At 38.3% G+C, this 12741-nt stretch overlaps 1 protein-coding gene across 2 annotated transcripts in view; it reads left to right on the top strand.

Moving 5' to 3' along the window:
- The window catches only part of NOX4 (NADPH oxidase 4), a 203377-nt gene continuing 190636 nt past the window's right edge, over positions 1-12741 (top strand). The window contains exons 1-2 of one of the 2 annotated variants that reach the window (XM_055143267.1): positions 1-57; positions 737-832. In XM_055143267.1, the coding sequence (XP_054999242.1) occupies positions 1-57; positions 737-832 (153 nt within the window). Of the gene's footprint in view, positions 58-160; positions 236-736; positions 833-12741 lie in introns of those variants that run through there. The other variant, XM_055143273.1, reaches the window with a different exon arrangement.

Here is a 12741-nt window from a genome sequence, read left to right as displayed (position 1 = left end):
ATGGCAGCGCCCTGCAGGAGCTGGCTGGCCAACGAGGCCCTCAAGCACCTCTGCCTGGTAGGCCGGCCGCGGGCGCCCCTGCATCCTGGGGGCGCGGGGCCGCGGGCGCTCCCGGGGACGCGGGCGCGCTCCTGCACCCTCGGGGGCGCGGGCGCGCTCCTGCATCCTCGGGGGCGCGGGGGCTCCCGCATCCTTGGGGGCGCGGGCGCTCTCGGGGGCGCTCCTGCATCCTCGGGTACCGCGGCGCGCGGGGGCGCGGGGGCGCGGGGCGAGCTTCGCCTCTCCCTGGAAATCCTCTAGTGGCCAAACTTTGGGCTGCTCCTCGCGGAGTTTGCAGACGCCCCTCTCGGGGGCAGGTGGAAGGGAGGGGACCCCCTTTAAGACTGGGAGTTTGAACGTCTTTACGCATCTCCCCTTCCCCCTTCCCGTAGCTTTTGTTTTGCCAGACTTTTTCATTTCGGTGCTGGTGATGCTTATAATAAGGCACAGAGCTCCCCTTTGTAGTCTTTTGTACCCGATGAATTCCTTGGACCCTAAGGACGGGGACCTGTTGGCCACGCGAGTGTTTCCTTTCTGGTGCAGAGACTCGGGCGCCTCTGCTGCTCGGCTGGCCGACTCATTTGGGAACACTCTTTGCTGTGACTTTCTGATTTCCGTAGAAAGGAATGTTCTTGAGGTTTCCATTCAGCAGGTAATATTTATTTCTAATCTTTCCCCCTTTCTTTTCTGTGATTAGCTCACCTGGCTCTCCTTGAATATCTTCCTTTTCTGGGAAACCTTCCTGCTGTATAAGCAAGGACCGGAGTATTACTACATCCACCAGATGCTGGGGGTAAGTGGGAGCTGGGTGACCCCATGAGTGGGCTTCCCTGGACAGGACGCTGGAAGGTTATTTAGTTCTTCCATTCATTGGAGAAACAATGGTTGATCACTTTAGAAGCATACCACCCTCAAATATAGGCAAGTTTTCTCGCATTGTCATCTCCAACCTGCTCAATTAAAATGGAGTCTTAAAAACCAAACTTAACTTTCTACCAAAGTTAAAGAATCCAACTACTGATCCAGGTTAGCAGTGGGGAGAAGCGTTGGCACATATTGCCAGTTGGGAAATGAGCTGAAGGATCGTCTCTCCACAGGGACAAAGAAATGACAAACTGTAGTTTTTACTTATTTATCAAGAAGTAGAGGACATTGCTTTTTCTAAGCAGCAACCAAAGAAGCATAAAACCTATTAAAAATTCCTAGAACGGCCACAAAACACATTGTTTTCCTTCCACTCATTGACAAAAAAAATGCATTTTAAATGGGAGATGCATTGCTATACTTTTCTTCCATTAATTGTTTTACTTATATTTATTTTTAATTAAATTTTGTGTGTGTGTGTGTGTGTGTGTGTGTGTGTGTGTGTGTGTGTGTTCAGGCTTCAGTGTTCAGGGTTTACTCCTGGCTCTGTACTCAGGATTACACTTGGCAGTACTCGGGACCACACAGGATGTCAGAGCTCAGAACTGGGGTTGGCCGCATGTAAGGCAAACTGTCTTCTGTTGTACTAGCACTCCTACCCCAGTACTTATTTATCATTAAACCTCATTTTCCAGAGCAGTGCTTGGGCATATTGCTAGTAAAGTAAACTGAAGTTGGATTAATCAGTTGCTATTGCATTTCACTAAAGAACTACTACTTCCATTGTTTGGTGATTACATATCTGATATTTTGAAAATACTGCATTTTAAGACTTAAGTTTTCAGTTATTTAAAGTTTATAGAGATTGTCAGGGCTCGAGTGATAGCACAGCGGTAGGGCGTTTGTCTTGCATGCAGCCGACCTGGGTTCGATTCCTCTGCCCCTCTCGGAGAGCCCAGCAAGCTATGGAGAGTATCTTGCCCGCCAAGCAGAGCCTGGCAAGCTACCCATAGCGTATTCAGTATGCCAAAAATAGTAAAATAGTAACAAGTCTAAAAATGGAGACGTTACTGGTGCCCGCTTGAGCAAATCGATGAGCAACAGGATGACAGTGGCAGTGACATGTCATATCTTCCCGCCCCCCGCCATTTTCAACACTTCCCACAGGAATGGGACTTTTGTTACTGTTGATGAAAACTGACCCATTATAATCACTCAACACCTGCTTTTTCACTAAGTGAATTATTGTAAGTGGATGTATGCTATTGTAGTATGTCAGGGATTCATCTCTTCTCTAACAGAACACCTATCACCACTCACTGACAACCCAACGCCAGTCTCTTGAGATGTAAGCTGATTTCTAAATGTCTCATTTAACAGGAACAACTCCTTATGAATTTTTAAGACTTTAGCTTTTCAAACGGGCTGGAGTGATAGCACAGCTGGTGGGGCATTTGCCTTGCACGTGGCCGACCTGGGTTCGATTCCTCCATCCTTCTCGGAGATGAGCCTGGCAAGCTACCTGTGGTGTATTCGATATGCCAAAAACAGAAACAACAGGTCTCATAATGGAGATGTTTCTGGTGTCCGCTCAAGCAAATTGATGAGCAGCGGCATTACATTGATACAGTGATACAGTGATTAACTTTTCTAAGCCCTTTTGGAATGTGTTATTTTTGGCCTCAATTACTTTTTTAAGTGAAAAGAAACTATAATCTTTATACTTTCTTTGTAAAGCAATATTTAATCTAATTTTTCTGAGGCTTATCTTTTGTAATGATTAATTGTAGTATTGTTTTACAGTTAAAATCTGCAGGTAACTTTTAAATTATAATGATATGACATATAAAAGTGAGATAACTACAGCTTATTTCATTGTTTTGCTTATTTAATAATTGTGTATTACATAATTAATAATTTGTGACTTAGACCTTACATTCTTTTCCTCACTCCTAAGATCATGGTCCCACCCGAGGAAAACTTGAGAAACTTGAGAGACCTTGAGAAATCTATAAGTATTCTGATACTCACATAAAAGTCGCTTTTATGTGAATTTGGTTCATAACTATTATGATGGTTTTTCTGAAGCTGATTTTCTGTAGTCCCATTTTAAAACACAGAAGCATCTTAAAACACAGAGAGTGGTATTTTCATTGCTCATTGTTTTGGCAATAGCACTGTGTATAAAGGTGCTGTCACTCATCTATAAGGTGCAAGGTAGAACATATTTATATGACTACTATGGGTAAGGAGGGTCCACAAGTTATATTTATCCGACTTACAGAGACAGAAAGAGGAGTTAAGTCTTGGTCATAGTTTGAAATCATTGGTCTCTATTGAAAAATTGCTCAACTACTTAGAAGTTCATTTAACTAGTCACTTATAGATGTTTAATATAAACATTAAACACACATCACGACTATCTTGTTTAAAGCAGTAAACTTTTCACTTGAGGAAATATAGTAAAAGGAAGCCAAAAGATTTTAAGTTCCTTTGGAGATGAGTGTCTGAGCTAGGATTTGAGTGTTATCCTGTCTGGATTTCGCTTTTCCCTCATACTGCACAGATTTTCTAATTGGTCCATTTTATCTTACTATTTTTATCATTTGATTTCTGAGTCACACCTACTTCCGGCAGCGCTCATGGTTTACTCCTCGATTTAACCTCAGAGACCAGGGCTGGCAAGGCGTGGGGACCGTTTGCAATGCTGGTGATCCAGCCCTGGTTGGTTGCTTGCAAAGCAAATGCCCTACACACTATAGCACTGTCATCCCATTGTTAATCGATTTGCTCGAGTGGGTCCCAGTAACATCTCCATTGTGAGACTTGTTAATGTTTTTGGCATATCTAATATGCCATGGGTAGCTTGCCAGGTTCTGCCGTGCGGGCGGGATACTCTCAGTAGCTTGCCAGGCTCTCTGAGAGGGATGGAGGAATTGAATCTGGGTCAGCCGCTGCAAGGCAAACGCCCAACAGGTAGGGTGTTTGCCTTGCATGCAGCCAACCCGGGTTTGATTCCCAGCATCCCCCCTATATATTCCTCTGAGGCTGCCAGGAGTAATTCCTGAGTGCAAAGCCAGGAGTAACCCCTGTGCATCACATGACACCCCTCCCCTGTGCTTGAATTTGCCCAGTGTGTGGGGGGAGGAGAGAAGAGGGTGCCTGGGAACAGCTGGCTAAAGGCTTTGTCCCCCCAACAGTGCTGATTACAGGAGCCCAGGAACCCCTCCCCACCCCGGAACTTCCTACACACTATCTGGGTCGAAATATCTCTCCGGTCCTAGGTATCCTGTTTTAGGCTCGTGTGCTACTGATGGGCAGTTTTTGTCTGTTGGATCTGCCCAGTAAAAATAAACTAGTCATGTAATTTTTTTTTTTCTATAAGGATTGTGGAGCTAGTTCGTCTGGTGTGAGGCATTGACTTCCACCCTTGGCACCATTGCAACTCCCAAGTACTGCCTCATGTAGCTATGGTAGAGCACTGGGCCGTGAGGCCAAACTGCAGGCTGAGCAACAGAGGGAAATTTCCCTTGTGGTCTTTGGAGCAAGGGAAAGTGAGTTTTTAAAGGAAAGCTAAAACAAGAAACAAGCAAATAAATAGAAAAAACAACAGGCCAAAATCTTTCTTTACCTCCCATAGCAACCTTTTACTTTAGTCTTTTCTGATGTTATTACACAAGTAATTTATTCACACATCTTAGTGCAGCAGGTTCTGGTATAGCGAGTAGGGTGCTTGCCTTACATGAGGCAGGCCTGGGTTCGATTCCTGGTTCTGTGTATTGTCACCTGAGCCCACCAGAAGTGATCCCTGAGCACAGAGCCAGAAGTAAGCCCTGAGCACTGCTGGGTGTGGCCCCAAACAAATAAACAACAAATCTATAGTCCATGCACAAAACACTTTAAATTGATATATAATAATTTTCCAAGTTAGATTATGCAGTAGTTTCTGTAGTAAAAAGTTTTATGATAAATGCATATTTTACAGCTATAAGAATGCTATCAAATATTAATCATTGAATTGTCACAAATATTTATATTTTTAATTTGTGCTGAAGAATAGGATTCAGATCTGGCTTTTAAATAAAGAACCCCATTGATTTCTTAGGCTGAAATTGGTTATTTAAGAAAACTACAGTGATTTGCATTTTAATAGAAATTTCTGATACATGTTTTGTGACCAACTCTTAAATATGTGTTTCTGTTATTCCCAGTTTTAAAAGATGGGTCATTTTAACTCCAGATATCATCTATGGACACCCTTATGATCATACTCATATAAATACGAGTTGTATATAACTTCATTAATGTAAACACTTTAATTTGAGGAGCGAACATGTTTCATAATATCCTTATGTATAAAGTATTAGCTCTATATATTATTGCCTCTAAACTAATAGTTGTGGTAGAATGTTTAAATCTACTTGTTTGAATCTAGTTATTGTCTTGGTGCAATGATCTCAATTTATATTTTCAGTTTGTCTTAAAATTGTTTTTTTACTATCATATGTCATGAAAAATTTTTCTTTGTTTTAAAAGTATCTCTTACTAAGATGAATTTGTTAATTGGAACAAAATTGTGGGGCTTGAGAAAATTCCTTTTCTAATCTAAAATGGTAATCTCTCTTGATCAATTATTATCCTTTAAGTTATTTAGAGATAGTTTATCCTCAAAGGAGTCCTGGAAGTTATGTCATAAATAAAATTTTTGAGACAAATCTGACATCATGTGAGTTTTTGAGATTAAGTTGGTGTCTGGAAAATGGACCCAAGTCATTATTGATTTTAATGTTGGTTGAGAAAGAATCTGTGCCTTTTTACTTCATCTGAGAAAGAATCTGAGCCTCTTACAAGTTTTAGAATAAGCTTCATTATAAACTCTTTCCTTTTGTTGCACAGAATATTAAAATTATATTTAGAATTTCACATCTTGAATACTTAGAAAGCTATATATGTATAGAATTTTCTAGGCATTCACTGTGGTCTCTATTCAAATAATATTGTTAAGTAAGTGTATTTTGGAAATATTGTAATTCCAAATATACTGTTTCTAAATAATGTTCTTCCTGTTTAGCGACTGAGTTAGATATAACCACTATATTCTTTTTCATTTAATTTTGTCTATTTTGTTTTGTTTTGGGGCCTCAGCTAGCCATTCTCAGGGCTTACACCTGGTTCTCTGCTCAGGTACCAGTTCTAGTGGTGCTCAGGGGGACCAAATGCAGTACTGTGACCAGACCCAGGTTGGCTAAATGCAAGGCAAGTCCTCACCTGCTCAAGTCCCCTGCCTTCTTCATTTCTAATTTAGAGTGAGTACTAGTCTGCTGTCCGTGTGGATCAACTTATTGATCCTATTGAAGGACACCGTGCTTCTAGTATTTCGGACAATTCTCTATAAAGTTTCTCTACACATTTTATTTAGTTTTTCTCTGACATGTTTTCCAACTCCCAATGAAAGTATGAGTCATTTGTATTAAATTTCTCTGTCAGGATCATGGGGGTAGCTCAGCTTGTTGAATACATGCCTGGTTGATGAGACACTAAGTTCAACACTTGGCACCACCCAGGGCTCCCAGGTACTGCCGTGTATGGCCTTGGTGGCCCTAGGTCAGCCCTGTGAAGTGCTAGACCATCAGGCATAACCGCAGGGCTGAGCTTCCTAGGAATGTCTGCCCCCAGTCTCCTGAGCTGACCACTGGTCTGGTCTCCAACAAGTAAATAAATAAATTAAATTTCCTTGTGCACACAAAAACATGTAAAAAGGATTGTGAAAAATATATTTAAAATAATAAAAAAAATTGTAATGTGTTCAACTTAAATGAATACAAAGGAGAGAGTGAATAAATTGTAATGAAAGAATATGTTAAATTTTATAAAATTGCCAAGCTGTCTTCTTCAGTGGCTATACACAGTTATGTTGTTTCTGTGCTCTTGGTATAGATATGTAGGAGTGGAACTGCTTAATCAGATGGCAGTTTTGTTTTATCTAAAATAGCACCAAAGTGAAAGGTAGAATTCATATCAAAGATTTCAGAATCAGTTGCTTCATTTAATTATTAATGATTAATAATTTACAAATTTAATAAATAACTATAATTATTAATGATATTAAAACAGGTTATAATCATTGAGGAATTGAGGAATGAATACCTGATATTAATATATTACTATTGTAGATTAATCTTATTATTAATCCTATGAAGCAAATATTTTTAATTTTTTATTTTATATCTGTCAATGTCACTGTCATCCTGTTGTTCATTCATTACTCGAGCAGGCACCATTAATGTCTTCATTCGTTCCTGTCGAGTGCTAGTGTAGCCCAATGGCGCCTGCTCACTCCAAGAACACGAAGAGCACGTTGTTGTTATTACTGTTACTGTTTTTGGCATATCAAATACGTTTTATATATAAGAAACTAAATTAGAGTTCTCTAACATAGAATGATAGCTGTAACTATCTAACTCAAACATCCTGGTCCAAAGGTTATATTTTTAACTTTTTTCTCTTCACTTCCGTTTGTACTATGTTAAACTGTATGGAATTGCCATATTATTTTAAAAATACCGATTTTATACCATTTGACTTGGCTCAACCTAATAATTATTAATTACATTTTCTATTCCAGGCATAGTTCCTTTTATAATCACTTCACTTGTTGTCCCGTGGCTCATCAATTTGCTAGAGGGGGCGCCAGTAATGTCTCCATTTGTCCCTACTTCGTGCTAGTGTAGCCCAATGGCATCTGCTCGCTCCAGGACAGAAAGTGCCTCAAACTGTTCATTCAGAAGAAGTCTTTCCATCTCGTAGGTGGGCGGCCAGGTGTTCTTTTGACGTCCTGTGGAATCCAGTCTGTAACAGCTCTAGTCCAGCGGTCATCTCTAAATCACATTACGTGTCCAGCCCATTTGATTTTTGACACCTTGGCAAATGCGACAGTATCCCTGGTCCTTGGTCATCAACGGAGGTCAGAACTCCAGATTCCTTCTCTCATTTGAGTGAAATGTGATACTCCAAGCATAGCTCTTTCTGTTCCTCTTTGGGATACCCAAATGACGTTCTCATCCTGTTTTCATAGGGCCCAGGTCTCTGAGGCATATGTTAGTGCAGGAAGAATGGTGGGGTTGAAAAGATGGGCCCGGAGCTGGAGGCTTTTATAATAAGAACAAAGATGAGATTTGAATTATCTTCTGGCTTTGGGCCACACCTGCTGGTGCTCAGTATTTCCTCTTGGCTCTGTTCTCAGGGATCACACCTGTGGGCTGTGGGGCTGTATGGGACCCTAGGGACCAAAGCTGGTTGGCTGTGTGCCAGGGGAGGACTGTGGACTGTCATTCGGCCCCTCTCATTTGATTCTTAGAGTTAAGTTAGATCTTACAACAACCCTGAAAGGGAAGAATGATAACTTTTTACAAAAAAAAAAAAATAAAGGAAAATTAAGGTTCTGAGTGGAGTGGATAAGTCACTTTTCACACAAGTTGCAATAGGAGATGTCCAGGGTGAACCCTTGTTGGTCCATAGCTCGCTGCAGTGAGCTTGTATGACGACGCAGCAAACTCAGTGTGGTGGAGGAGAGTGGACAGTAGTGAGGGGACTGAGCTTGGAACATTGTGTACTGTGAACCCAGACATGAACAAATTTGTAATTCACTTGACTTAAAAATATTGTTCTTGAAAACACCAGAAAATTTCCAGAACTATTTTTTTATAATTCTGGATGCTGTAATCTATACAATTTCTCCATGGGAACACACAAACTAAAAGGAGTCTCTAGAGCTATAGAATGTTACAGGGCCCTTAAAACTTGTTCTATTTTATTTATCTCACTGGAGACAAACAGCACAGTTAGGCGTCTTCTTTATGAACGTGATGTAAAATTGAATGTGGATGGTAGGTTTTCTAACTCTAGCCAGTGTCCCTAGTTCATTATGTTCAGTATAGAAAGAATTTCTTTGATGAATCTGTTTGTTTTTTAAATTCCTGGGAAATTCTGGGGAGAAAAAAATATAAAAAAACCCAACCCCTTATAAAAAGATAAATGGTCAAAATCCATGTATGATTATACATTGTGACACAGGCATTTAATTTTAGAAAATTACTTTTCTAAGCTTAAGTATATAAAATTCACCTATAAAGTTGGGCTTTATTATTTATGAAGATTACAAGAGAAAATCTAGATAGAATGCTTAGTACTTGATAAATATGCACTAAACAAAAGATAGTTATTACTATGTAGATTAAAAAAACTATTAGTATCTATGACATTAATGCTATCAAATAGTAATGGTGTAAATAATTAATGCCTAAATAGTTTAATAGATATCAAAATTAAATATTTTAAAAATAGAATAAACTCTTCTTCCCTCTTTATACATTAAGAAGTATAAAATGAGGAAACCAAATGATTTTCTTACATCCTATTTAATGGTTAGTGTCAGAGTTAAGAGTTGAGTGCTATGTGTAATTTATTTGAACATTTGCTTATGTTTCATACTGCACAGATTCTCAAAATCACTTCTTTTGGATTGTTCATAGTATGTACTCATACTGATGAATAGAATTTGCCTTTATTGGAACTTTCCTGTGGAAATGTAGTGTGTCATATTTAGAGACACACTACACAGAAAATTTAGCTTTTAATTAGCATTAAAAGTGATAGCTCAGGAGGTAGAACACATGCCCAGTATATGTGAGGTCTTACATTTGATTCCCAGCCCTGCCCGACCTTCTGGACTCTGCCAGGATAGGCCGGTTGCCTCTGGATACTTCTGGATTCAAGCACAGTGTTTCACCGGCCAAGAAACTGTCAAGTCACACTGAGAGAAAGAACACTTTTAAAGTGGCCCAGGTGCTCCCAGAATGGTACCTATAAAAGTAAAGAAATGCAGGTTAATGTTAAAATTATTAGAAGGAATTCAGAAAAATGGATTATGGAAGGAAATTGCTGAACATATAGCTGATATTTCAGAGCAACAGATCCTTTCTTTTGGTTAACGTTTGATGCCTGCTGATCCTTCTGGACCAAGGAAATCTGTCTCCTACTATATGGAATGGGCAGAAAATGTTTTACAACTTGATTATTATAGCTGAATGCAATTAAAGTCTGAGGTAGAAAGTATTTCATTAAAAAAGCATTTATTGATCTTCATCGAACCTTGGCAACTTCAACAGATCAATAAATTATATAATGCCTATATATATGAAACAGAAATTTAGAATAAGTATCAATAATAGCCAGAACTAATCAGTTGCTCTCATGGGCCAAGAACTATGTTAAGTTTTTTATATGTTTTATGTCTTGGCAAGTCTATAAAATTATGCCTGCAAAAAAAAGATAAAGCTAAATCATTTAAATGGTAAATAACTCATGTATTACAATATATAGTGTAGGCTCAGTTACATAATAGGAGATCCCAAAATGCCAAAAAAATCATCTCTTTTCTCTCCTTATCTTTCCTAGCCATAAAGCATCCAATATAACTTACTATCTGAGGAGACTGTTGTATTGAGGATTAGCTGATTCAATAGATAAGATTATACTCTGAAGAACTGAAAGCCCTATTTAGGTGAAAACTAATTTATTATCACATACTCTGTGTCTCCCTAATCTCCATCCTTTTAGTCAGCCTTGACACGACACATTTTCTTAGACACATAAAGGGTAGAGTACAGAAAAGAGTGAAAGATTTTGTTAATATAGTGTTAATATAGTAGAAAAGTGATAGACTCATACTACACAGTATGCTTCTTTTTTTTATTGTTGAAGTTTTTTTTTTTCAGTGTTGATCTCACTATTGAAGTGAAATCATGAAGATCTGTAACATAGTGTCATAAAAGTTTTTGCTAATGCATCAACTAGGAGCAAAATCATAGTACAAGAACAATTTTCATGGGTAAGAACTGATCCTGCCTCTCTCTTAGTGTCCACATTCTGTTTTACTTTGTGGGGGCCACACTTGGTGGTGCTTCGGGATTATATCTGGCTGTCTTCTGAGGATCATTCCTCACAAAGTCTTGAGGACCATGTACAGTCCTGGCAATCGAAAGGGAGTTGGATGTGTGCAAGACAAGTGCCTTAACCCATGTACTATCTTTCTGTCTCTGGTTGTAATTTTTTTGGGGATTTGGGGTCACACCATGCAATGCATAGGAAACTGTAAGTGTCCACATCTTAATTCTTCTTTGTGAGATGATAAAAGTGCAACAAATTTTAAATGATTAAAAAGTATCTTTGAAAATTATTTTCCTTTGCGTTCTTCTAACAGGGCTGAAGAAGTAGTAGATTAAGGAAATGATGAATTTGCACAATTAGTAGAATTTTTATATTTTCAGAAATTGGAAAGTTGAATTTGACAATGACTCCTGTCTATTGATGAGTAAACCTAGGGCATGCTCTACATGGTAAAACTGTAAAATTTAATGGATTTTATGAATTTGGAAATTGTTAAAAATCACCAGTCATATTCCAAGATATACAATGTCTAATAATGTGTAAAAAAGATGTTGATCATATATTCAAAATAAAAGCATTTATATATCTAACATTTTTACTAGTGGGCCATTTATTGCCAAGATAGATTTGAGAAATGGTCTACAGGAATTTTCTCTCTGCCTGTATTCATTTTCTCTATGGAAAAACTTACTGTAAATTGTAAGTAACTTCTTCTAATGTAATCTTAGATTACATTAGAAGCTTAGTTTCATTAGAAGATTATGATAAAATAGTAATTTTAAACAAGTTTCTTATTCTTTTTCTAAAAATTTTATTGAATCACTGTGAGATAGTTACAAGCTTTCATGTTTGGGTTACAATCACACAATGATCAACAAGTTTCTTTTTTCTCCATGCTCTGTGTCTGTTCTCTTGTTGGCTTCCTTTCCCTGGCTCCACAGCATCTCCCTGTGTGCTTCCCATCGGCCCCTATTCCTGTGATCCACCTGTCCCCTCACATTCTACAAAACATGGATTTCAGGCTGGGTGTGGTTGCAGAGAAGAGAAATATGCAAGAAAATAAGATTCGCTTGTTGGTAATACTGATCAGATAATGTGAGGAGTGCATTTATCTCACTGAATTTCCATGTTACTTTTTGATTTCAATTTTTTAAGTCGCATTGCATTAAAAAGTTTAGATTCTCAGACTGCAGCATTTAAAACTTTATCTTTATGTGGTTTATCACTGTCAGTCTAATGCTATCCATTGGCCTTTAATTGACCCTAATTTGCAATCCGGTTTCCCATTCTCTTACAGTTCCTTTGGGCCCATGAACTTTAATTCTTCTTCTTTGAAAACATGGGAACAAGAGCACATTTTAAAGTGCACAGGGGATTAAGCATATCAAGGTGAAGAATATGTTTTTCTTTTCTTTTTCTCAACTTCTCAGATTATCTGAAGGGAAACCTAAGAAAATATCATCAGTGGTCTATACTAATGGATACCAACTGGAAAATAATGACTCATACTAAACCACAAAAATGTCAGTTCTTCAGTCTGAATATTCTTCCACTTGCATAATGGCATTTGATGTTGGGCATTGTCTATTAAATTTGTTACTTTTCATGGAAATTTTCTGTTATATTGGGACTTGGTCTAGTCCATGTAGAACCTAACATGGAAGTGTTTAATTATTTTATAGTATACCTTTGTTTTCAAATGTGAGCAAGTCAGACATTAATTAGTTAATTAAATGAAGGAAATTTTTGGAACACTTTTATTTTCTGAATCATAATGGAATTTTAAGGTTTAGTTAATTTTGGTTTGCCTGAAAAAAATTCTAGACTTAGACTTGTCCTGCTTTCATTTATTATTGTTTTTTTTTAAATCATTATAAATCATGGTGTCTT

This window comes from Sorex araneus, chromosome 1 (assembly GCF_027595985.1).
Source record: "Sorex araneus isolate mSorAra2 chromosome 1, mSorAra2.pri, whole genome shotgun sequence".
In the NCBI taxonomy this organism is placed as follows: domain Eukaryota; kingdom Metazoa; phylum Chordata; class Mammalia; order Eulipotyphla; family Soricidae; genus Sorex; species Sorex araneus.
The sequence above is the reverse complement of the archived record's forward strand: the minus strand, read 5'-3'. Positions and strand labels throughout refer to the sequence as shown.